Source organism: Arvicanthis niloticus, chromosome 15, assembly GCF_011762505.2.
Source record: "Arvicanthis niloticus isolate mArvNil1 chromosome 15, mArvNil1.pat.X, whole genome shotgun sequence".
In the NCBI taxonomy this organism is placed as follows: domain Eukaryota; kingdom Metazoa; phylum Chordata; class Mammalia; order Rodentia; family Muridae; genus Arvicanthis; species Arvicanthis niloticus.
In genome coordinates this window covers 64337022-64357346 of record NC_047672.1, presented here as the reverse complement: position 1 = coordinate 64357346, position 20325 = coordinate 64337022, and the positions used below count along the sequence as shown (strand labels likewise).

The 20325-nt window shown below is 37.1% G+C and overlaps 1 protein-coding gene across 1 annotated transcript in view; it reads right to left on the bottom strand.

Moving 5' to 3' along the window:
• The window catches only part of Sema3d (semaphorin 3D), a 185081-nt gene that overhangs the window by 62280 nt on the left and 102476 nt on the right, over window positions 1–20325 (bottom strand). The window contains exons 5-7 of the mRNA XM_034519617.2: window positions 12916–13035; window positions 4442–4535; window positions 2126–2254 (exon numbers count right to left, since the gene is read on the bottom strand). Coding sequence (XP_034375508.1) covers window positions 2126–2254; window positions 4442–4535; window positions 12916–13035 — 343 coding nt within the window. The remainder of the gene's footprint in view (window positions 1–2125; window positions 2255–4441; window positions 4536–12915; window positions 13036–20325) is intronic.

Below are 20325 nucleotides of genomic sequence, written 5' to 3'. Positions count from 1 at the left end.
GGTAAATGGATGGAACTTGGGAATAACATCTTGAGTGAGGTAACCTAGACCCAAATCGACATGCATAGTATCAGCCAAAAAACCAGAGTATATTCAGGCTATGCTCCATAGACCCAAACAAGCTAAACAAAGAGGAAGGCTGAAGCAAGGATTCTTGAATCTCACTTAGAAGGGGGAATAAAATAGTCATAGAAGACAGATGTAGGAGAGGAACTGGGTTAGAGGGGTCTGGAGAGGGGAAAAGGGAAGTTTTATAGGTCAAGTGTAGGCAGAGACAGGAGTGAGGACCAGAGGCCAGGAAAATGAATGGAGGATGTAGAAGAATATCTCTAGGATATGCCAGAGACCTGGGATGGGGGAGGCTCCCAGGAGTCTATGGAGGTGACCTTAGGTGAGACTCACAGCAGTAGGGATATGGAACCTTAAGTGGCCAATTCCTGTAGCCTGGCAGGACCTTCAATGGAAGGATAAGGACACCAACATACCTACAAAACTTTTAACCCAAAATTTGTTCTGTCTGCAAGAAATACGGGAACAAAGATACAGTGACTGAGGGAATGGTCAACCAGTAAGATGAAAGTGATTTTAGCCCCCTTGTTCACTACCCTGAGACTCCATGCTTAGCAACATATAATGGACCTACAAAGATAGGCAGAGAAAAGTGGCTGTGTACTGACTATCTATGTAGGTCCACTGGGTAGAGTAGCAATCTGAACACAAAAGCCTTAGAAGTTGTTGGGGAAGTGGCAGGTCATTTGAAAGGTGTCTTATTTTGTAACTATACTCAAATAGTAATAACAATAATAACATTTTAGATAAAAATGCATATACAGACATATTTATAGATATGTCATGATGAAGAATGACTAGATTATCTTCTAACTGACTTTTTATTTGGGGACATTTGCCATTCCTAACTAGAAAGATGCAATTTTATGCTTTATTTGAAAACCACAAGAATATTTATATAAGCAGGTTTCAAAGGGGAAATCTATGAGGTTGCTTTCAAATCAAGTAATTCCAAAACCCATTAATTTTTAGTAGATTTTTCTTTGGAGCCAGTTTGGAAATCACTTTACTGGGTAAACAAACTGAATTACAGGTTTTGACAAAAGGAATGTTTTAAAAAGTGTCTTTCCTTTTGTTTATATTGTCACTGTTCAAAAGACACTCAGAGATAGGAAGGTAGCTCCTTGGAAATCTCTGGTTTGGCCTCTGCTACCAATTTAAACCCACCAATTTTTCTGGGACTGGTAAATGTGATCTGACTGTTTAAATCAACTATGTTATTTCCTTTTTTAAATGGAATAAAGTCAGACAGTGTGTGAAATAGTCTTATATTAGTCCTTGATGTAACCACATAAATTCCTTAGGGATTTTTTTTAAGCTCCTGATTTTTAAACCACAAATACCATATAATATTTAAGCATACTAACAATTAGGCAAACCAATATCAATATTTAAAAATCTTCGAGAGCTATTTCTAAAACCGAACATAATTTTAGCAGCAGAAGTTAGTATTAAACTTATCTCTGCCAATACACGATAAGAAATAGAAAATGCTAATTAACTTATACACAGTGTATATAATTATTAAAGCATATATAATTGTATATGATAATTAAAATATGACAAAGATGATAGCATCACTATCTATCTTCTACCTATTGAGCTAATAAGCTTTGTAATTAAAACAGAATACAGATTGACAGCTTAAACACTAGTTCTATAGATGATGGTCTATGAGACCTTGGTCAAATCACTCAATTTTTTACACTTACACTTTACTCATCTTTAAGTTAAAGTGTTTAAGTGACAATGTCTCAAATGTCATTGTAAATCTTTTTAGAAAAGAGCACTTTTATTAGAGCACAAGAGTACCAAAGATATGTCAAGGTTATAGGACACACTCAGTAACTATCAGCTGTACACACACACACACACACACACACACACACACACACAGTTTCTGAAGATTAGTCTAATTTAATGTGAAGTCATTTCAAATGTATTCTTAAGTGGTGCACTAAATCAACTCTCTTCAAATGCATCTGGATGCATATAAATGAGCTTCTCATTTTTCCTAAAGCCAAGTCAAAACAAACAGAAAAGAAACATCTCTAACCATTGAGCCAGTAGTGTTCTGAAATGTCAGTTCTGATGTAATGGTGGTCCTGCATTAGCCCAAGGGATCTTGTGAATGCAGTGTCTTTGCCAAGGAAATCAGAAGCTGTTCCAGAGTAGAGGTGCTCATCTGCAAGACACAAAGCGAACATGAGACTGCTATACAACAGAAGGAGAAGATGACCATAGACACCCGGCACATGTTCTGCTTAACACTATAATATGCTGCTTTATACATTTTTCAGATTCTGAAGTAGTAGCTTGGGTGAAGAAGTAATCCAATTAACATTGATAAACACAGCCTAGAAAACTGGATTGTAAAATTCATATTTGCTTAACTGACACAACCTCCCAGTCCACAGCTTTTCTTTGTCCAGCCCCTGCGGAAAGGGAGCTTTCAACGCTGAAGTCATTTCTGGTAATTATAACATTGAGATGACCGTGTCTCTAAAGCTCTGATAAACAAAGGGCAAATTGTACTCTTGCTGCATCCTACTCTTTTGGTCCTATATTATATGAAGTAAATGTTTCATCAAGGAGAGAAAGAAGAATCATGGGAGGAAAGGAAAAGAGGAAAGAGGAGCAAGAAGAGGTTAGGAGGTGAATTGGGGAGAAGGGGCAGAGGTGAGGAGGAGAAGAGAGAACACAGAAACTTAGATGTGGAAAAAGAAAGAGCAGGAATGGAGGCAAAGAGATAAGAATGGAGGAAGTCTGAGTGGGTTTAAGGATCAGTGTCCTCTGTCTGTTTGCCAGTGTGCTTGTCAGAGCACTGGGGAGGGGAGGCAGGAAGAAGGCTGTCCCTGCGACCTGATGTGTTGTCCTTTGGAAAGCTAAAACTCTGCTATTTCAAGAGATTTAGACAGGAAGCTTCTTTGAGTTACACCCAAAAATAAAGTGAAAATGACTAATCTGTGTAGATCATTTAAATTTCTTAAGTACCTATGTAATGGCTAAGAACAATAACACCACTGAAATGTAGCTTACTTTTGGAAGCAGAATCTTCAAAACTCTGTCTGGATATGAAATGACTAAAACACTTTCTAATTTCCCTGCTTATGTCTAATAGCTTTTCACTGGCCCCTTGGGATGTTTCAACCTCAATGTCAGTGGCCAGCTACTACAGGAAACACACTGGGGTGAAACCCAGTGGCATGCACTTGGTGCAGATTGCAGCCCATCATCCCCACCATTGAAAGAGATTTCTCTAGCATATCAGATAAATACGAATGTTTTAATGAGTGATACAATATTTTAAATATAAAGTAACAAATGATAATATCAATGAAAAGCTTTATAAAAACCAAGAGAAAAGAAATCAATGTATCATTTGAAACATCTTCTACTACGAACATGTCAATATTTTGTCAGAAAAAGAAGTATGTTCTATCCATAATGTTGATCGGAATATACAGGTTTAAAAACTGGCATGTTTATTTTTGGAGTTATACAGGAATTTTTAAGAAGGGTTAGTGTATCCACAATTTGTTGCTTTTTTAATAAGGTCTTATCAGTCCCACTTAACAGATGAAAATAATGTATGGCATCTACTAGGATGAAATAACCATGGGTTGTATAACTTCGAAAAACACACTCACTTCAAAGCAAAAGTTCTGGTTCTCACTATGTGGAAATTAAAATGTCATGGGGCATCACTCTTATCATTACCTCACACGGTTGATAGACAAGTTGCATAATAAGAGACCAAAGTCATGACCAATCAAAACAAAAGCGTATTTATAATGTTTAAATTGCCAGGCTCCTGCTGCTGTTCTTTAGAACACAATTCAGACCATACAGCATCGCCTTCTTTCAACAAGACTGTCTTTTCTATGAGAATTTAAGATACACAGAAAGCCAGACAGGGCTACGGGCATGAGAAAAAAACCACTCACATTTCTATTAATAGAAATATGAGAGCAAAGATGCTTAGTCTGCAGCCATATTCTGTAGTTTGATTCATTGTTTTTTTTGTTCACCTACTTAAGAAATGCTATATGTGGTACCTTCCTGAGTACAAAGAGGGTCAAAGGTGAGTATTAGAAAATCTCAGGTGAGTAAATGTAATTTTAGAACAAAGAAGTATGATATTTGCATGAGAGTGAATTCAGTCAGACATTTGATTAAAAGGCAGACATGCAGGAATGCTGTCACCTCATTCACTTCACAGACAATGACGTTCATATAGTGAGGCCAGAACCAACATGTGGGGAAGGGCTAATCCAATATTCTATTCAATTCAGTCAGAAAATGTGGTTTAGTCTACACGGGCCTTTTCAGAAACTCTCTTAGACACAGGACTTGTTTGCACGGATCTTACCTGTCATTACTGAAGCAAAAGGCTGCTGAGGATCAAAGGGACACTTCAGTCTGCCAGACTCCAGGTTATGCATGTCTAGTTTAAATATGAGTTCCTGTGGTAAGAAATACAATGACATTTTAAACTTTATCACCATCAGCAAGAACAGTGCAGATAAGTGGGTTCCCATTCATTAACTTTATAAAAATGAACTGTGCACACAGCATCTGCATTGTGCTGAGAGTTAACTCTTGGGGCACTCATATCTCCAAAGACTCCATGCTCAGTTTTTGGTTGCTTTTTTTTTCGTTTGTTTGTTTTTTGTTTTTTGTTTTTCTTTTTTCAAATCAATTCAATAAATGTTCTGGTTGGAGTAATACTTTGATTAAAATGCATTTTGTTATTACAAAAAATAACACAGCGGGAGAGGACTTGCCTAATCCTGCAGAGACTTGATGCACCAGGGTGGGGAAATACCTGGGCAAGGGGTAGCAGTGGGCAGCCTCTCAGAGTGGAAGGGGAGGAGGGATGAGAAGAGGGACTATGTGAGGGGAGTTGGGCAGCCTTTGGGATGATGTATCTCTCTCTCTCTCTCTCTCTCTCTCTCTCTCTCTTTCTCTTTCTGTACATATATATATACATATATGTATATATGTACATATATCTATATATGTATACATATATAGATATACATATGTATATCTATATAGATAGATACAGATATAGATAGATAGATATAGATATATGGCAGTATTTTGAAAGATTTTTTTCTTGTGTTCATTGGGTATTTGTGTATATGTTTTAACATGTGTGTGCATATGTTCCTTAGGGTGCCCACACACGTGTACTCATAAATGTGGAGGCCAGACATTATGTCAAATGTCTTCCTTAATTGTGTTCCACATCCTTCTTTGAGACAGGGTCTTACACTGAACCTGGAACTCACCCATTCAGCTATAGTGGCTGACCAAGAAACTTAGGGACCATATCTCCATCTTGTCCATGCCGGGATTACAGACATGTGCAACATTTGCACATTTTGGAGGTTATGGGGCCTGAGCCTACTTCTTCATGCTTTCACAGAAAGCACTTTAGCAACTGAGCCCCACTCCCAGCATTGATTTAATAATTTACCTATGCTAATAAACCCCAAAATTTTTCTCACTATTTAAACATCTCTATGAGTGCATTTTTTGTTTTGGTGTGTGTGTGTGTGTGTGTGTGTGTGTGTGTCTGTGTGGTTGTATATTCCATGGAGCTATCTATATGTGTAGAGGCCAGAAGATAACCTCAGATGCTGGCCCTCATCTTGTACCCTCTTTGAAACAGAGAGCATCTAGGCTGTGAGCATCTGAGGATACTCTTGTCTCTACTTCCTGTCTCACAAGAGGATGTACTGAAATGATGGTGCTTCTGTGCCTGGCTTTATGCAGGTCTTGAAAATCTAAATACTGTTTCTGACACTTCTATAGAAGTAGATTTGACCCAATTAGTCATTTCCCAGTCTCCAATTAACTATAAAAAATTAATTTGCAGCCCTGTGGTGATGGAGCATTCCTAGAATCCCAGCAGTAGGGAGGCAGAAATAGTCAGACTTCTGAATATGACACCAGCCTGGACTACAGATGGAGTTACAAGTCAGCCAGGGTTACACAGATTAACCCTGTCTTGGGAAAGAAATAGGTAATTTAGTAAGTAAGTAAGTAAATTTGGTTTTTGGCATGGAGGTGCATACCTCTGAGACTGCAGCCTGGGAAGTAGAGGCAGGAAAACCAGAGGGTCCAAATTTTGCTACATAGAGAATTTTGTGATACCCTGTCCTAGAAACAAAACAAAACTACTCTGCCAAAAAAGGACAAAATTTGCTATGTACTATTTGCATTTTAGCATGATGATTGTTATTTGTATAACTAAGCCTTTTCAGCTATACCACACTAAGACTGATGGCTTTTAAAAAATGCTAAATGACATAAAAGTGTCCTTTAAAAGGCAGTGCATTTTCATAGATGTTGACTCATGTAGGAAAAAAAAAATACCCTGTTGTAGTATTTTCACTATTATGAAAACACTGTGTGTGAAAGAAACATAGTTATTTTGGCAGAAGAATCTATTTTTATAATAGTGGCCACAGAAAGAATGACATTGGCAGACCTTCGATATTCAGGGAAGAGTCATCTTATGCAGAACTTTCCAAGAAAAATATGCATGCATAGTGAGCATAGCCTCTCGGTCCCTAGTGTCTCATAACAATGACAACACCACCTTCCAGCAGCTAGGAGATGACTCAGTCTGTGCAGGCAGCAGAGAGACCCACGCTGCAGGCATTCTGGATAGCAAATCTGTTATAGCTGATCAGCTCTTACAGCAAGAAAGAACCACCCATTAATATTGCATAGGAAGCAAGCCAGGAAGCAAAAGGGACAAAGGACACCAGGTCCTTTCCTGAATTAAATTGTCATTTGAGATCTATTTTTTTTTTTTTTTTTTTTTTGAGCAAGGCTTAAAGGAACTATAATCCAATGAAAAACAGCAACAGCAATTTAAATAAGACTGGTAAGGAATTGGTATTCCATAAATTAAAACAGGCTTGCTTTAATGCAAATAATGACACCTAACAGTAAAAAAAGGTGTTAATGAAGATTTAGTCATTTGATCAAATTGTCTACTGAATTTTCACCCCAAACCTGCCATAGAACTACAGCTTTGGACAGGCAGTGGTGGTGCATGCCTTTAATCTCAGCACTCAGGAGGCAAAGGCAAGCAGATATCTTGAGTTCTGAATTTGAGGCCATCCTGGTCTACCAGGCAGGTTCCAGGACAGCTAAAGCTGGACAGGGAAAGCCTGTCTCAACAAAGCTAAATAAATAAATACATACATACATACATACATACATACATACATACATACATACATACATAAATACATAAATAAATACATAAATAAATCCAGCTTGCATGCAGAACTGTGAAGGCAGATGAGCCAGATACATTGCTCAGTGTCATACAGCTGTAGATAGTAACTAAAACAGTCTTATAATTTCAGACTCATGGATTTAAAAATGTACTAGGATATATAGTCTCAATCTGATCCTGCGACATGGTCAGACCCAAGAGCCTTTAATTTATTTGACATTGCCTAAGGAAAAAAATAGTGGATCCTAGACACAGAATAAAGTCCCAGCAAGAATGCATTTATGCTTCCAAACTGTGACTGGGAAGTATCTGGGGACAGGGCTGGGCAGGGGCAGGGCTGTAGATAGTGGCTATCATGGATATTTATCTCTCATTAAAAGCCCATTATTTTCCACTGACCAAACAGACCTGTTGTCTCTAAGGCATCAAATGAGATACTAGAAAGGGAAACTAAATTCTACTCTAGATCAGTTATACATACACATAGACAGACAGAATAAAAGACAGACAGATAGACACACACACAGAGAGACACACAGACAGAAAGAAAGATATATAGATAGATACAAATAACTTATTTCATTGTTATTCTTTAGAAGCCTGTTTGTTTTCTATTAGAAAACAGACAGACAGACAGACAGACAGATACACACACAGAGATACACACAGAAAGAAAGAAAGAAAGAAAGAAAGAAAGAAAGAAAGAAAGAAAGAAGGATTAGATAATTTATTTCATTGTTATGCTTTAGAAGTCTGTTTGTTTTTTAATGAGAGACAGAAAAGGGTGGATATGGTGGAGATATATATATATATATATATATATATATATATATATATATATGTGCCTAGGAAAATGGCATAGCACTAGATAAACTGAGAATTGCTTAGACTTGTTTTTAAATATAATACTATTACATTTTAAAGAGAAGCCCCAATTTTTATATTTGTGGGAACTGAAGAGAATAACTTTCCTGTAAGCAATTGGAGGACACAGCAAGAAATTAAGTCTTCTTGAATCAGCTCCAGGGAAATAAAATGAAATTAACTGATGATTCAGTACACTTCCTGAGACAATCAGAAGAGTACAAGACTTTTAAGCTTCTAAACTTCCATTTTGTAAGATAGGCTTCACATATGCATTTAGTTTAATTAATCACAGAAAATGTATCTCTTTGGACTGCGTATATAGAAGTACTGTTAGAAGTTGGAAGATGACTACCTGGGTAAAGATGGCTAAGTAAGTATTGTAAAGACTGACAACCAGAGTCCTCTCCTCAGGGCTCACATAGTGGAATGACACAACCCTCTCCCTAACATCGATCTTTGACCTGTACATATGCTCCACCGTACATATGTGACAACACACACATATACACATACACACAGTCATACACAAATATGCATACACATAAATACATTCATATACACAGACAAGCACATACTCTCATACACACAAATATACACATTAATTTCCACAGACTTACATACATATACACTCTAACACACAATCATATACACATACACTCTTACACACATACATGCACACAGTCTCACACTCATACATATTCACTCGTATACACATAAACATACACATACACACATATACACACACAAATTAAAATGTAATTTACAAAAGTTTAAAAACATGGTTAGGGAATTACATAGATAAGAGACTCAGGGCAAATTAATTACCATATGAAGCTGTGTGAAAACCAAGACACACCCCATTTAAACTTGAGCTGATTAAGTCCTAGAGGGGTAACCTCTACTTCAGTTCTTTTTCTCTTTTCATTTTTCTTTTCATCCTTCCTTCCTTGCTTGATTTGGTTGCTTGCTTTTACTTGAGGCTCAGTCTTATATAGCCCAGAGTGACTTGAACTGCTTATGTAGTCATTATTGTCTTTGACGCCTTCTGATCCTCCTACATCCACCTCCCAACTATTGGGATCATAGGTGTGTACCACCATGCTTAGCAAACCCACTTAGTAAATAGTCACTAAAATGTACTCAATGTTATAGAACATCAATGTATGTTTAAGTACTATACACTATGATATAGTTATATCAATACATGTTATAACATTATTTTATAAATTGCATAAATGTGTTTGTGTGTGTGTGTATGTGTGTATGTAGAGTGGGGGATTATGTCACATTACCTTTCTATGTTCTTACCCCTAATGAGTGAATACTAAACTATACCAAGATATATTAAATAACTTTTTTTAGAGAAAACAGATTTTTTTCTTACCCACTAAATCTTGATTGTTTTCCCCTCCTCTACTCTAGTTCCTCTCCACCCCCTTCCATGCAGATCCATCCCCTTTATGTCTCTCTTTAGAAAGCAAACAGGGTTCTAAAGGATAATACAATAAATTAAAATAAAATGAAGCATGAAAATAACAAGACAAGATAAAACAAAGACTAACACTTTGGAATTGGGAAAAACAAACAAATGGAAGAAAAAAAAGTCCCAGAGAGGAAATAAGAAACAGAGACTGACTTATTTATACACTCAGAAGTCCCATAAAAACTAAACTAAAAGCCATAGTGTATGCAAAGTTCATATAGGGTAAAAAGAGCATGCAAAGTACATATGAGACAAGCAGCCTCCAAAGATGCCTTGGAGTTTACTTTCCGCTGGCCAGCTTCTGCTGGGCACGCAGCCTACCCTGAAGAGTGGTTTGTTTCCCCAGTGAGAGTGCCTTGGAGAAAACTAAATTTTCATTCGCAAGTGGTTATTTAATTGGAGATAACTTCTGTATTCGGGATGGAGTATGTGTTCACTTTTCCTTTCGGCTCTAGTGTCCCATCTGGTGCAGAGCCATGCAGGCCCTAAGTATGCTGCCTCTGTCTCTGTGAGTTCAAGTGTTTGGTGATCATGCTGTCAATAACTGTGTTATTTGATACTTAAAATAACTGTATATGCACTCGCTCTTGTTTTTGTCATACATTACCGAATAAACAAAAGCTTAGAAAGTTTATGCAGTGTACAAAATTTCTTGGAACTGGTAAATAGTCAAACTGGACTCTTAAACCCGTTATTTGAAGCTGTTGACAGTCACTATTACTTCACATTAGGATCCACTTGAAGCACTGTGTTCAAATGTAGAATGTGCAATTATCAACTCCCTACTTTCCCCACAGGCTTGTTACTAGTCTTATCTCAGTAAATAGAATCTATAAGAGGAGGTTTGTAGCTACAGTCTCATTCCCTAATTGGTTCTTGATTTGTCTATAAAAAAGGCCGGGAGCCAATTGCTAGGCGGAAGGTACAGGTGGTACTTCCAGGTTCCAGGAGGAAAAGGTAGATGCAAGGAAAAGAGAAAAGGGCTTTTCAGCCATGCTTTGGAAAGAGTTGAAGAAAGCAACAGTCATATAAGGTTTTGGGGCAGCTAGGGCCTGCAGCCTCCAATATAGGCAGGGCTAAGGATGTGGGTGGGGCTAGCTGATACAAACCACTAAGCTTAGGGCAGGAGGAGAAATGGAGATAATAATAGAGGAGTGCGTGACTTTCCGTGCAGGAGATTCTGTGCTCAGCAAGTTCTAAAATAATAAAGCTGTCTGTGTGTCCTTTCTCCATGGATTCTAGGGCCTCAGGAGTGGGCTGCTAATGCAATTCCTCCCGAAGCAAAGGTGGGGAGAGAGAGAGGCCACCTTGGGGCTGGCAGCATCCAATCCTGGAGCCAAGCTGGAGCAAAGGCGGGTAGGAAAGAGAAGCTGGGTCAGTGCTGGTGATGCTGATCCACCTAAGCTGGGAGAAACAAAATGGAGCAGGGAGTGTGCTGATAGCGTGACCATGGGCCCAGCAAAAAAACGTGATTTTAAAACCACACACAACAAGCATCACCTTCCAAGTCCCTGTGGTTCATCTTAGATCCTTTCACTGTCCCAGTCACACTGACTGCTCTTCCATGTACCTCCCCAAGGGTGGCTTCCCCAAGCCCTCTGCATATACTCTGCATCCCCTCTTCCCATTCCCTTCAGCCTATCCCTTTAATTATCCCATTCAAATAGCTTATCTATTTGAAGTGGAAATAGTTCCTAAACTGCAAGAATGAAATTTTTTTTTGGAATTAATGATACATAAAATCAGTGAACCATGCATGATGAAGCGGGCCACCCGCTCTCCAGACCAGCTGAAAGTGGCGAGTCTCAATAGAACTTTGCTCTCATAATTCTCTTATTATGAAAACGTGTAAATTGGACTGCCTGGGCCTTCTTGACAAGTCCCAAGCTAAGTAATTAGCTAAATTCCCTTTTAGCCAGCTTGACTTTAAGAGTTAGAGAACACTGCTTCATTGGGCAAGTTGTGAGTTTGGCCTTTAGCCTCAGGCATAAATACACACACAAGCTGTGGGGTGCTTCTGTAATTATACCCTGTGCTGTGAGCTACTGTTATATATTGCCCTTCATCAAAGCTAAGCGGGAGAACATTACACCAGCAACAGAGAATGATGGATTCCGTTGCCAAATCTCCCAGTGCTTCAGAATTTAACTATCTGGGTTGCTTTATTTTTAAGCAGTTGAATCTAGGCTGGTTATAAGAGTTGGTTAGAGAGAAAAATCTCTCTGGCTCAGTTGTAAGTTTGATCTCTGCATGAATCAGTTTAATTGACATAAAGGAACTTTTTTATAAGCCCCAGACTTTACTCTCGAGCACACAGACTGCAAATGCGTATGCTTATACGCGAGAAATACATGCGTAAACACGAAGACTGTGTCTACAAGACAAGACAGAGCACATGTCTAAAGCTGAGCTAGTCTTCCTTGGACGGCGACTCATACTTCCCTGCTTCAGTTCATAGTTGGTCTGTTTATAACAGACCACCAAAAATCATTTTTACTAACCGAAATATTAGGAGTTACAATGGTGCTAACGAATCTCAGTGTTTGTAATGTACCAAAGGGGGGGGGGGGAGGAGGATGCATGCAATGCGCATGACAGTCTAGGAAACAGAGCACTTAAGAAATTCGTTTTAGTTAAAATTCTGAAATCTGAATGTTTCTCATTCATTAGAAATGCCCATTGATATCTGTAATAAATTAGTCTTAACTAATACATCGTTTAATTCCACCCCATTAATTTAGTCCAGAAAAACATAATGATTTCAATATGAATGAATGTGTACACAGAGTCAAGAAACTATTCAAATTCTCTTTACTGGCTATCCATCATTATTAACAAATATATGAGGTCAACGTTAAAGGGCAAAATAAAAATTTTATAATATTTAATTACATTATAAGATCGTATAAAGTCATTTTAGAGCATCATAACCTACAAATATATATATGTAAATGTGTATGTGTGTTTACAGATATCACTAAAAGGGAAAAATGAAGGTATATGTAGAGTCAAAAAACACTGAAAATTTTCTCTCATTAAAACAAGTTTTCATCAACAACACTTATTAGATAAGTAAAATGTATTAATAAATAATCTAGAAAATATTTAGATAGATGAATTCTTATGCAACTCTTAAGGTATGTTTTTTCTATATTCAACTGTCTATACTTTGTGATATAGGCATCATGTAATAAGGTACTACAGTAAATGATATTTTCTATTGTTTAATTACCTCCTTGTTGGCTCCAAGATCAATATATCCACACAGGGGATGAAATGCTCCAGTTCCACACACGTAAACATGAGTCTTGTTATAGGGTTGAAGCACACGGATGAAATTTGCACATTCTGTCTATAGGGTAAACAAATGAAAAGCATTATCATATAGTAAAAAAGATAATCTTTCTTTCATATTCCTTGTTTTGAGGATGCATCGATTTTCTGGAATAAGAAAAATACATTAAATTTATGAAAAAACTTTGAACACTTGACTTTAAAAGCAGAAAAGCACATAAAGAAACAGTGGCTTAAGGAGTAATTTGAAAACTTCTTGAAGTTGTAATTTTGTAGCTAATTAATGTGTTAGGACACAAAGCTCTATAACTGTATTCAGTGAGGCAGAGTGTGCCTGGGTATATACAGCCTGGTAACCAAACAAGTCACAACAGAACATAATGTCTTTCTTTCTTACTCTGATGTGAATACATAACCCAGAGCCTAGATGTCCAATAGTCTATAACACCTACTGTCCAAGCACCACCAGTCAAAACACTGGACCAACATGTACATCTTACATCTGCTTCTCTATCTTAGAGTCTGCTTTAGTTTTTAAATACCAGGAAGTGTTTCAAATCTAATTGTTTCCTACAGTTCTTTCTTTCATTTTTCACATGAACATTTATGTCAGCTAAATATTGAAATCTCACATTCTTATTTTACATGTGGTTAAATCTATTTTTTGACATTTTCACTATCTTTATAATTATTTTGTATAATTTTATTGCTATTACTAGTAAATAGAAATTCTGTGGATTTTTTAGAATATTTATTCATGTCATTATAGATTTATATTAAGTTTACCTACTGCAAGTGAATACTTATCTCTACAATATTGTAGGAAGCAATTTATTATTATTATTATTTTTTAATTTAAGAGAGATAATCTTACAGTATAGCCATGGCCATCCAGGAATTTAATAAGGCTGCCCTTAAGTTCAGAACAGCTCTGCAACCTTAACCTTTGCTGTACTGGGATTAGAGGTATACAATATCATGCCCAAATGGAAACACTTCATGACCCCATAGACACAAAGAAATTATTATGTACATGGCCACTCTAGACATTTATCTTGTATACAAGGCAAGAAAGTGTACAATTAAAAAGTGGGAAATTTCAGGAGTAGTTCAGTTTCTCCATGCCTGCCCAGCAATCAGCTCCTCGGCAGTCAAGCATAATCACTATTGGGCAGCTGGAAATCCTAAATACAGAAGATGTTCCCAGAATCCACATCTAGTGGCTCACAACAAACAGAATGACCCAGCATGAGGCACTATGAATCAGGCAGCATGAATCAGTATTCATATTAGGTTACAGATGACCTTCAGCTTGCTTAACTGTTATTCTCATCCCAGAATGGATAGTCTGCCCTGTTTTAAGCAAATAATTTCAGGAAGGAGAGGCTGAAGGAAACACACATAGCCCCTTAAGGCTGTAACAATTCCCTCATTCTTAAGCCCCTCACCTATCCCTACATAAGGGTTGCAACCAGATTTTATTTCTGGAAGACCTCTCAATTTCTGCTGGAGATATATTACCTTTTGTCTTGTGTGTTAATAAACACAGTCCTTTGTGTTGAAGGTGAGAGTCCAAGCTGGTTTTGCCTCTATACTACTATAGACATCTAAATCCCTATAAGTTGAGCTCCATCTGGTCTGACATCTTCTGCTGGCTGTCTCAGGAAAGTGCACACACATAGTATACATACAGAAAAGCAGGCACACATACATTTACATCAGGTGTAGTGAAAGCAGGGGAGAGAAAACAAAAATTGGAGGAGGGGCATCTCTAGGAAGCACAAAGATCTGGGACAGAGGGGTTGTGGGGAAGCCCCAGGGTGTCTTAGCTGAGACTCCTAGCAGTAGGGGATATGGATCCTGAACTGGTCATTTCCTGTAGCCAGACAAGATTGCCATATGAGGGATAAGGACAGCAACTCACCCATAAAACCTTCACCTAAAATGTATCTTGCCTATAAGATGTACAGGGACAAAGAGAGATCAGAGACAGGGGGGATAGCCAACCAATGACTAGTCAAAATTGAGACCCACCCCACAGGCAAGAACCAATCCTGGTCAGTATTAATGATACTCTGTTATACTTGCAGACAGGAGCATAACATAATGGTCCTCTGAGAGGCTCCACTCAATAGCCAATGGGAACAGATATAGAGACCCACAGTTAAATATTAGATGTAGTTTGGGGAGTCTTATGGACGAGTTTGGGGGGAAGGACTGAGAGACCAGAAAAGGACAAGTACTCTACAGAAATACCAAAAGAGTCAACTAATCAGAACCCCTCGGAGTTCCCAGGGACTGAACCACCAACCAAAGAGTGAGCATGGGCTGGACCTACATCCCCTGTACATGTATAACAGAGTGCAGCTTGGTCTTCATGAGCACCCCCGATAACTAAAGTGGTGGCTATCCCTGAATCTGCCTGTGGATACCATTCCCCTAGCTGGGCCACTTTATCAGGTCTCCGTGGGAGAGGGTGTGTCTAGTCCTGTGAAAACTTGATGTGCTGGAAAGATGGTTGGGAAAACACATAGGGGGGAATTGGAAATAGGGGGAGGATCTCTGTGTGTGGGGGGGTGTCTTGGGATCTTAAGTACATATATAAGTTAATTGATTGAAAATACATTTTAAAATAGGAAAAAATCGTATTAAAAAAAAATAAAAGGAACAGTGGTGGTTTATGCCTGGCAAGTCAGTGCTAGGATGGCTAACTTGTGAGGATGAAGTCATAGGGAAATGTTCACATTAATGGTTATGAATGATGGAGACAAAGTAACTGGAGAAAACTCAATACAAAAAATGTAAACATTTTAATTACCAAATAATTTTTAGAGATGACATCTTGGTTAAGAAAGAAGGTTTTTACATGCCCTATCCTTCACTTTGCTTCTGCATATTTGTCGAGATACTCTTAACTTTTGTTCTGCATCAGCAACAGAACAGAGGTAGAGGGAAATAGAAGTTTCATGGCTAGAATGAGGGGGTGTTTGCTCACAGCCAGAGATTTAATCGGTTTATCAAATGCCCCATTTTATCACAGAATTCAGATGGCAAGTCTAAAGGATCTTAAAGAAATACTTGCATAAACAAATCAAACAATTTCCCCCTCCAACTATAAATTATAAAATATGAATGGTATGGGTCTATGTGAAGCAGCAGTGATAAAAATGGCAAATAGGGGTCAGCATAAAGTTTTAGACATATGTGTGATATTTTAATAATTACAAAACAAAAACCACAGAATTATATCTAAGGTATTCCCCATTGTTAACATTTCTAGGAGCCACTTTAACTTTACGATTGATTTTCCTGCTAGGCTGACCTGAAAGAGAATATAGTATGTTTGAGTCCTGAGTTACCTGCTACAGATCACAAAAATGTCATCCCTGCTTGTGGAAGGACTGTGGGTGGTGTTGACAAAGGGCGGTTCCCTTAGGAGCAGCCTTGGTTGCCAAAGGGAAAGAAAGCTGTGATTAGATTATAAAATGATAAGATCTATGATTTACATTTTGCCCAGAGGAGACATTCAAACAACCCTCACTCAAGGTACTTTACAATGACCTTTTAATTCATGTTTTCACTTTTTTTAAATCTTAGAGAATATATGCTACTTTCTTTTTTTTTTTATGCACAAAGTTTCAAAGTTTTGTTTAATGGTCTGATCAATAATTAACTTGGTTTAATTCACTCAGTGACTTGCTAGGCTACTACTGATAGTGGGTAATTCTCTGGGGCATGAAGAATGATAACTTTGAGAAGCAGCATTTTCAACTTTCCCTGAACTGGCTGGCTTGTCAGCCGTTGCTCACAATGGCACTGCATGTAAACGGTATAGTTTGGAAAAAACAGTTAGTTTCTCCTGATTTCTTCATTCTTTTCATCTGATTACTGGCAAGTGTGTGTGTGTGTGTTTGTGTGTGTGTGTGTGTGTTATGAACAATAAATAAGCATCAACTATTACAATTATTATCGTTACTTATTTATTCTACCCTTTTATGCTGTCTATGTATAATGAATGCCTGTGAGTGCTGATGTGAACATGGGCATTCCTGGGGCCACAGTGCATGTGCTTCGGCCAGAGGTCAGATTGTGAGATTCTGTTCTTTACTCTCATCTTTTGCATTTTGGGGAAGGAATTCTGGTCCTCCCTTGGGCTTGGCAGGAATCACTTCTAACCACTGGACAAACTCACCAACCTAATAGAAACTTTGTAATCTTCTCAAGTAATACTGTAACTTTTAACATTTTGCATCTTATATGCATCTATATACATAAGAACTAGAAAGATATAAAGTTAAAATAATATTTGCATTAAAGTCTGCTAATGAGAAGTTAAAATTTTGTCTCCTATTCAAGAAGATAAACATAATTTCTAATCTTTGATTCCAAATTAAAGCCACATAGCTTAATATGCAGCTCAGATAACTCACAAAAACTAAGTTGAGTCATTTGTATGAACTTTGGGAACACACTAATTAATTTGGATGTCCTCAGTGTATTTAGCTTTGTTTTGGCAATGCTGGGAATTGAACCCAAAGCCTGGAGGGCCTTGAGCATGATACATAAATGATGTGTCACTGAGTGCTTCCCCAGGGCCTTAAAGTCTGCTTTTGTCCTAGAATGTATTTTGCATAATACTATGACATATGATTTTTTTCTTTTAAATTTGAGACTGAGTTTTATGTATCTCAAACTGGCCTTGAACCTGCTATGTAGCTGATGCTGAACTTGAATTACACACTCTTCTACCCCAACCTCCCATGTGTGGACATTAAAAACATGGGCCACCATCCTTGGTGTTGATCATGATCTAGTGATCCTTCCTCAGATGTGTTTCTCAGATTCCATCCTGCCTTAGAATTATATATATATATATATATATATATACATGAATTTCTACAAAACAACTATATTAAATTCTAAGCACACAATTTTTTTAAAAAATCCATCAATGCAAATATTTATTAAGGAAAGAATATATTACAGTAAAAAAAGAAAATATTTTAAAGGAAAGAAAGTGACAGATATTCCTATTTGAATATTCAACATCAAGAAAAACTGGTGACTATTTTTTAATGAGTGAAACAGTATAAAAAATAACCTTTGTAACACTCTTAACATATGTCACATAGGCTTCTGTCAATAACATAAACACACAAATATGTCTATGTTTTATAAATTTGTAAAAATAGCAAATACAAAGATATAAGGAACTGCAATAATTATCCATTAGAAGAATTATTCATACAATTATAAACACACTGAGTACTTATATAATTAAAGAATTTTAAGCTAAAACACAATATTTTTTCTTTTGTTAGCAAAAGATAAATCCATTTATTTTGCTATTTTGCACCTCCATGTACAATGGATATCACAGTATGCTATATCCATTAGTAGCCAGGGCATGGAACAACATGTATTCTAACCACGGTCTTGTGTTTAGAGTGTATCCTCTACTTATCTAAGGTCAGTTTCAGTACATGGCCTCAGGAAGTTTTAATTACTTAACTTGTAAAAGACTACTCAGTAGTTGATGGTCTCAATATCTGTATGCCAGGATTCTCACACGCAGGATCATTTGCAGCAGGAAAAACTGGATAGGTACCAAGATTTGAACAACAGAACCTTGATGAAATGATGTGTACAGGAATGTAGAGGTGCTTTTGAAAATGGCCTCATAAAACATTTATGAGATGGGAAAGGCTCATGGGGCTCTGTTAGAAGGGATGACGTATGCAGTGATTTCATCCTGAAATTTAGTAAATAAGTAAAGTACAAGAATGCACACTGCTCTGTCACTAACTGTCCCTGCTCGTGATTACAGGCGAGGAACATATCTGCAAGATGTTCCTTAGTTTCTCACATAAAACTTACTGAGCTTTGACAATAAACTCACTTAGCTTTACACTTTCTTAAAAATAAATATAGAAGAGTATATAACTGTAGAATTTTATAAGCTGTCTTTTTTCTCTGTAATCTCTTACTGTCAAGGTTGGCACCTTTGTGGCTAAAGTGACAAATAGCTCAGGCTAACCTCATTTTGCTTTCTTTTGCCTACATTAAGTAGTTTAATTCAAGATTTATAGATAAGACTATACATAGTCTTCGTGTCTTTCTTTTACACATCCTTGTTCAAAATAAAAACAAAACACTACCATCTCTCTTCCTACCAAGCTTCCCTTCTTTGTATTAAACTGGATTGCTGTTCAAGAAAGTGTAATGGTTTCCTCCCTCTTCACCTCCCATTCCCTCCCCATCCTAACTAGTTAACTTTTGTTATAGTAAATAATTCACTATATCGCAGTTATATAGTGCCTTTGTGTAAATGAATAGTCTTTCCAAACACTTGTTAATCCTAAACAATCTCTTTGGAACTGGGTAAAAATTACTAGAAAGGAGGGAAAGAGAGGGTCATGTAGAGGCAAGAAAAAAAGTCAATGAAACCACAGATGTGTATCAGTTTCTATTAGTCAAAATCTATTCAACACTGTTCAAAATGAGAATCAATGCTATGGTTATATTAAGTAGAGAAATGAATTAAACATAGATTTTTGACCTATCATATATATTTTATAGTGTTAGGGCAGCATAGAGGATGTGTTCAGGTTTTCAAATTCAGTTTCCGCCTTCACTATTAGACATTGAATGTGGATTAAATGAGATTATAGCTATAAATATCAGAAGGAGTTCTTTAACAAGGTAACTGATATGAAACTGGAAGTTTTTAACAACTCTAAAATAGATCACTGCTTAGGGTAACACCTCCAGAAAAATTAGTCCCCCCTGACCTATCTGAACAAGAGGAGCAATGATGTTACTGTGTAACATAGTGAACATTCAGAAAGAGAACACTCTCACAATGCATTCATTACGGATTCCTTCCTCTAACCCATGGGAAAACTGACATTAGTTTATTGTAGTAAACTAAACACTTATTTCTTTCTTTATTCTTTATCAATAATGCAATATAGATGGTTTACAAATATAAAATTATTCATAGTTTTCTGCTATACTCCTACTGCTCAACAAACTATTTTGAGAACTGTCATATGTCATAACCAAGTTATTCAATCCCCTCAAGTTCAATAAAGAATTGTTTGTGTTTTTATACAAGGGCATCTGTTTAGTATGGAGATATTGAACAGGGCAAAGCCACTGATGGCATAGGAAGAGGAGGGATATATTTCAGAAAAGTATAATCTCCTTCTCTTCTTGTACAATCAATGTAAAACTGTCTCTTATTGCATTTACTACCCATTCTTGTTAACCTAAATACGCCTCAAAGGATGCCATTTAACACTAATGGTATATAAAATGTGGTATGACTGTGCATTTACTTTGTTTT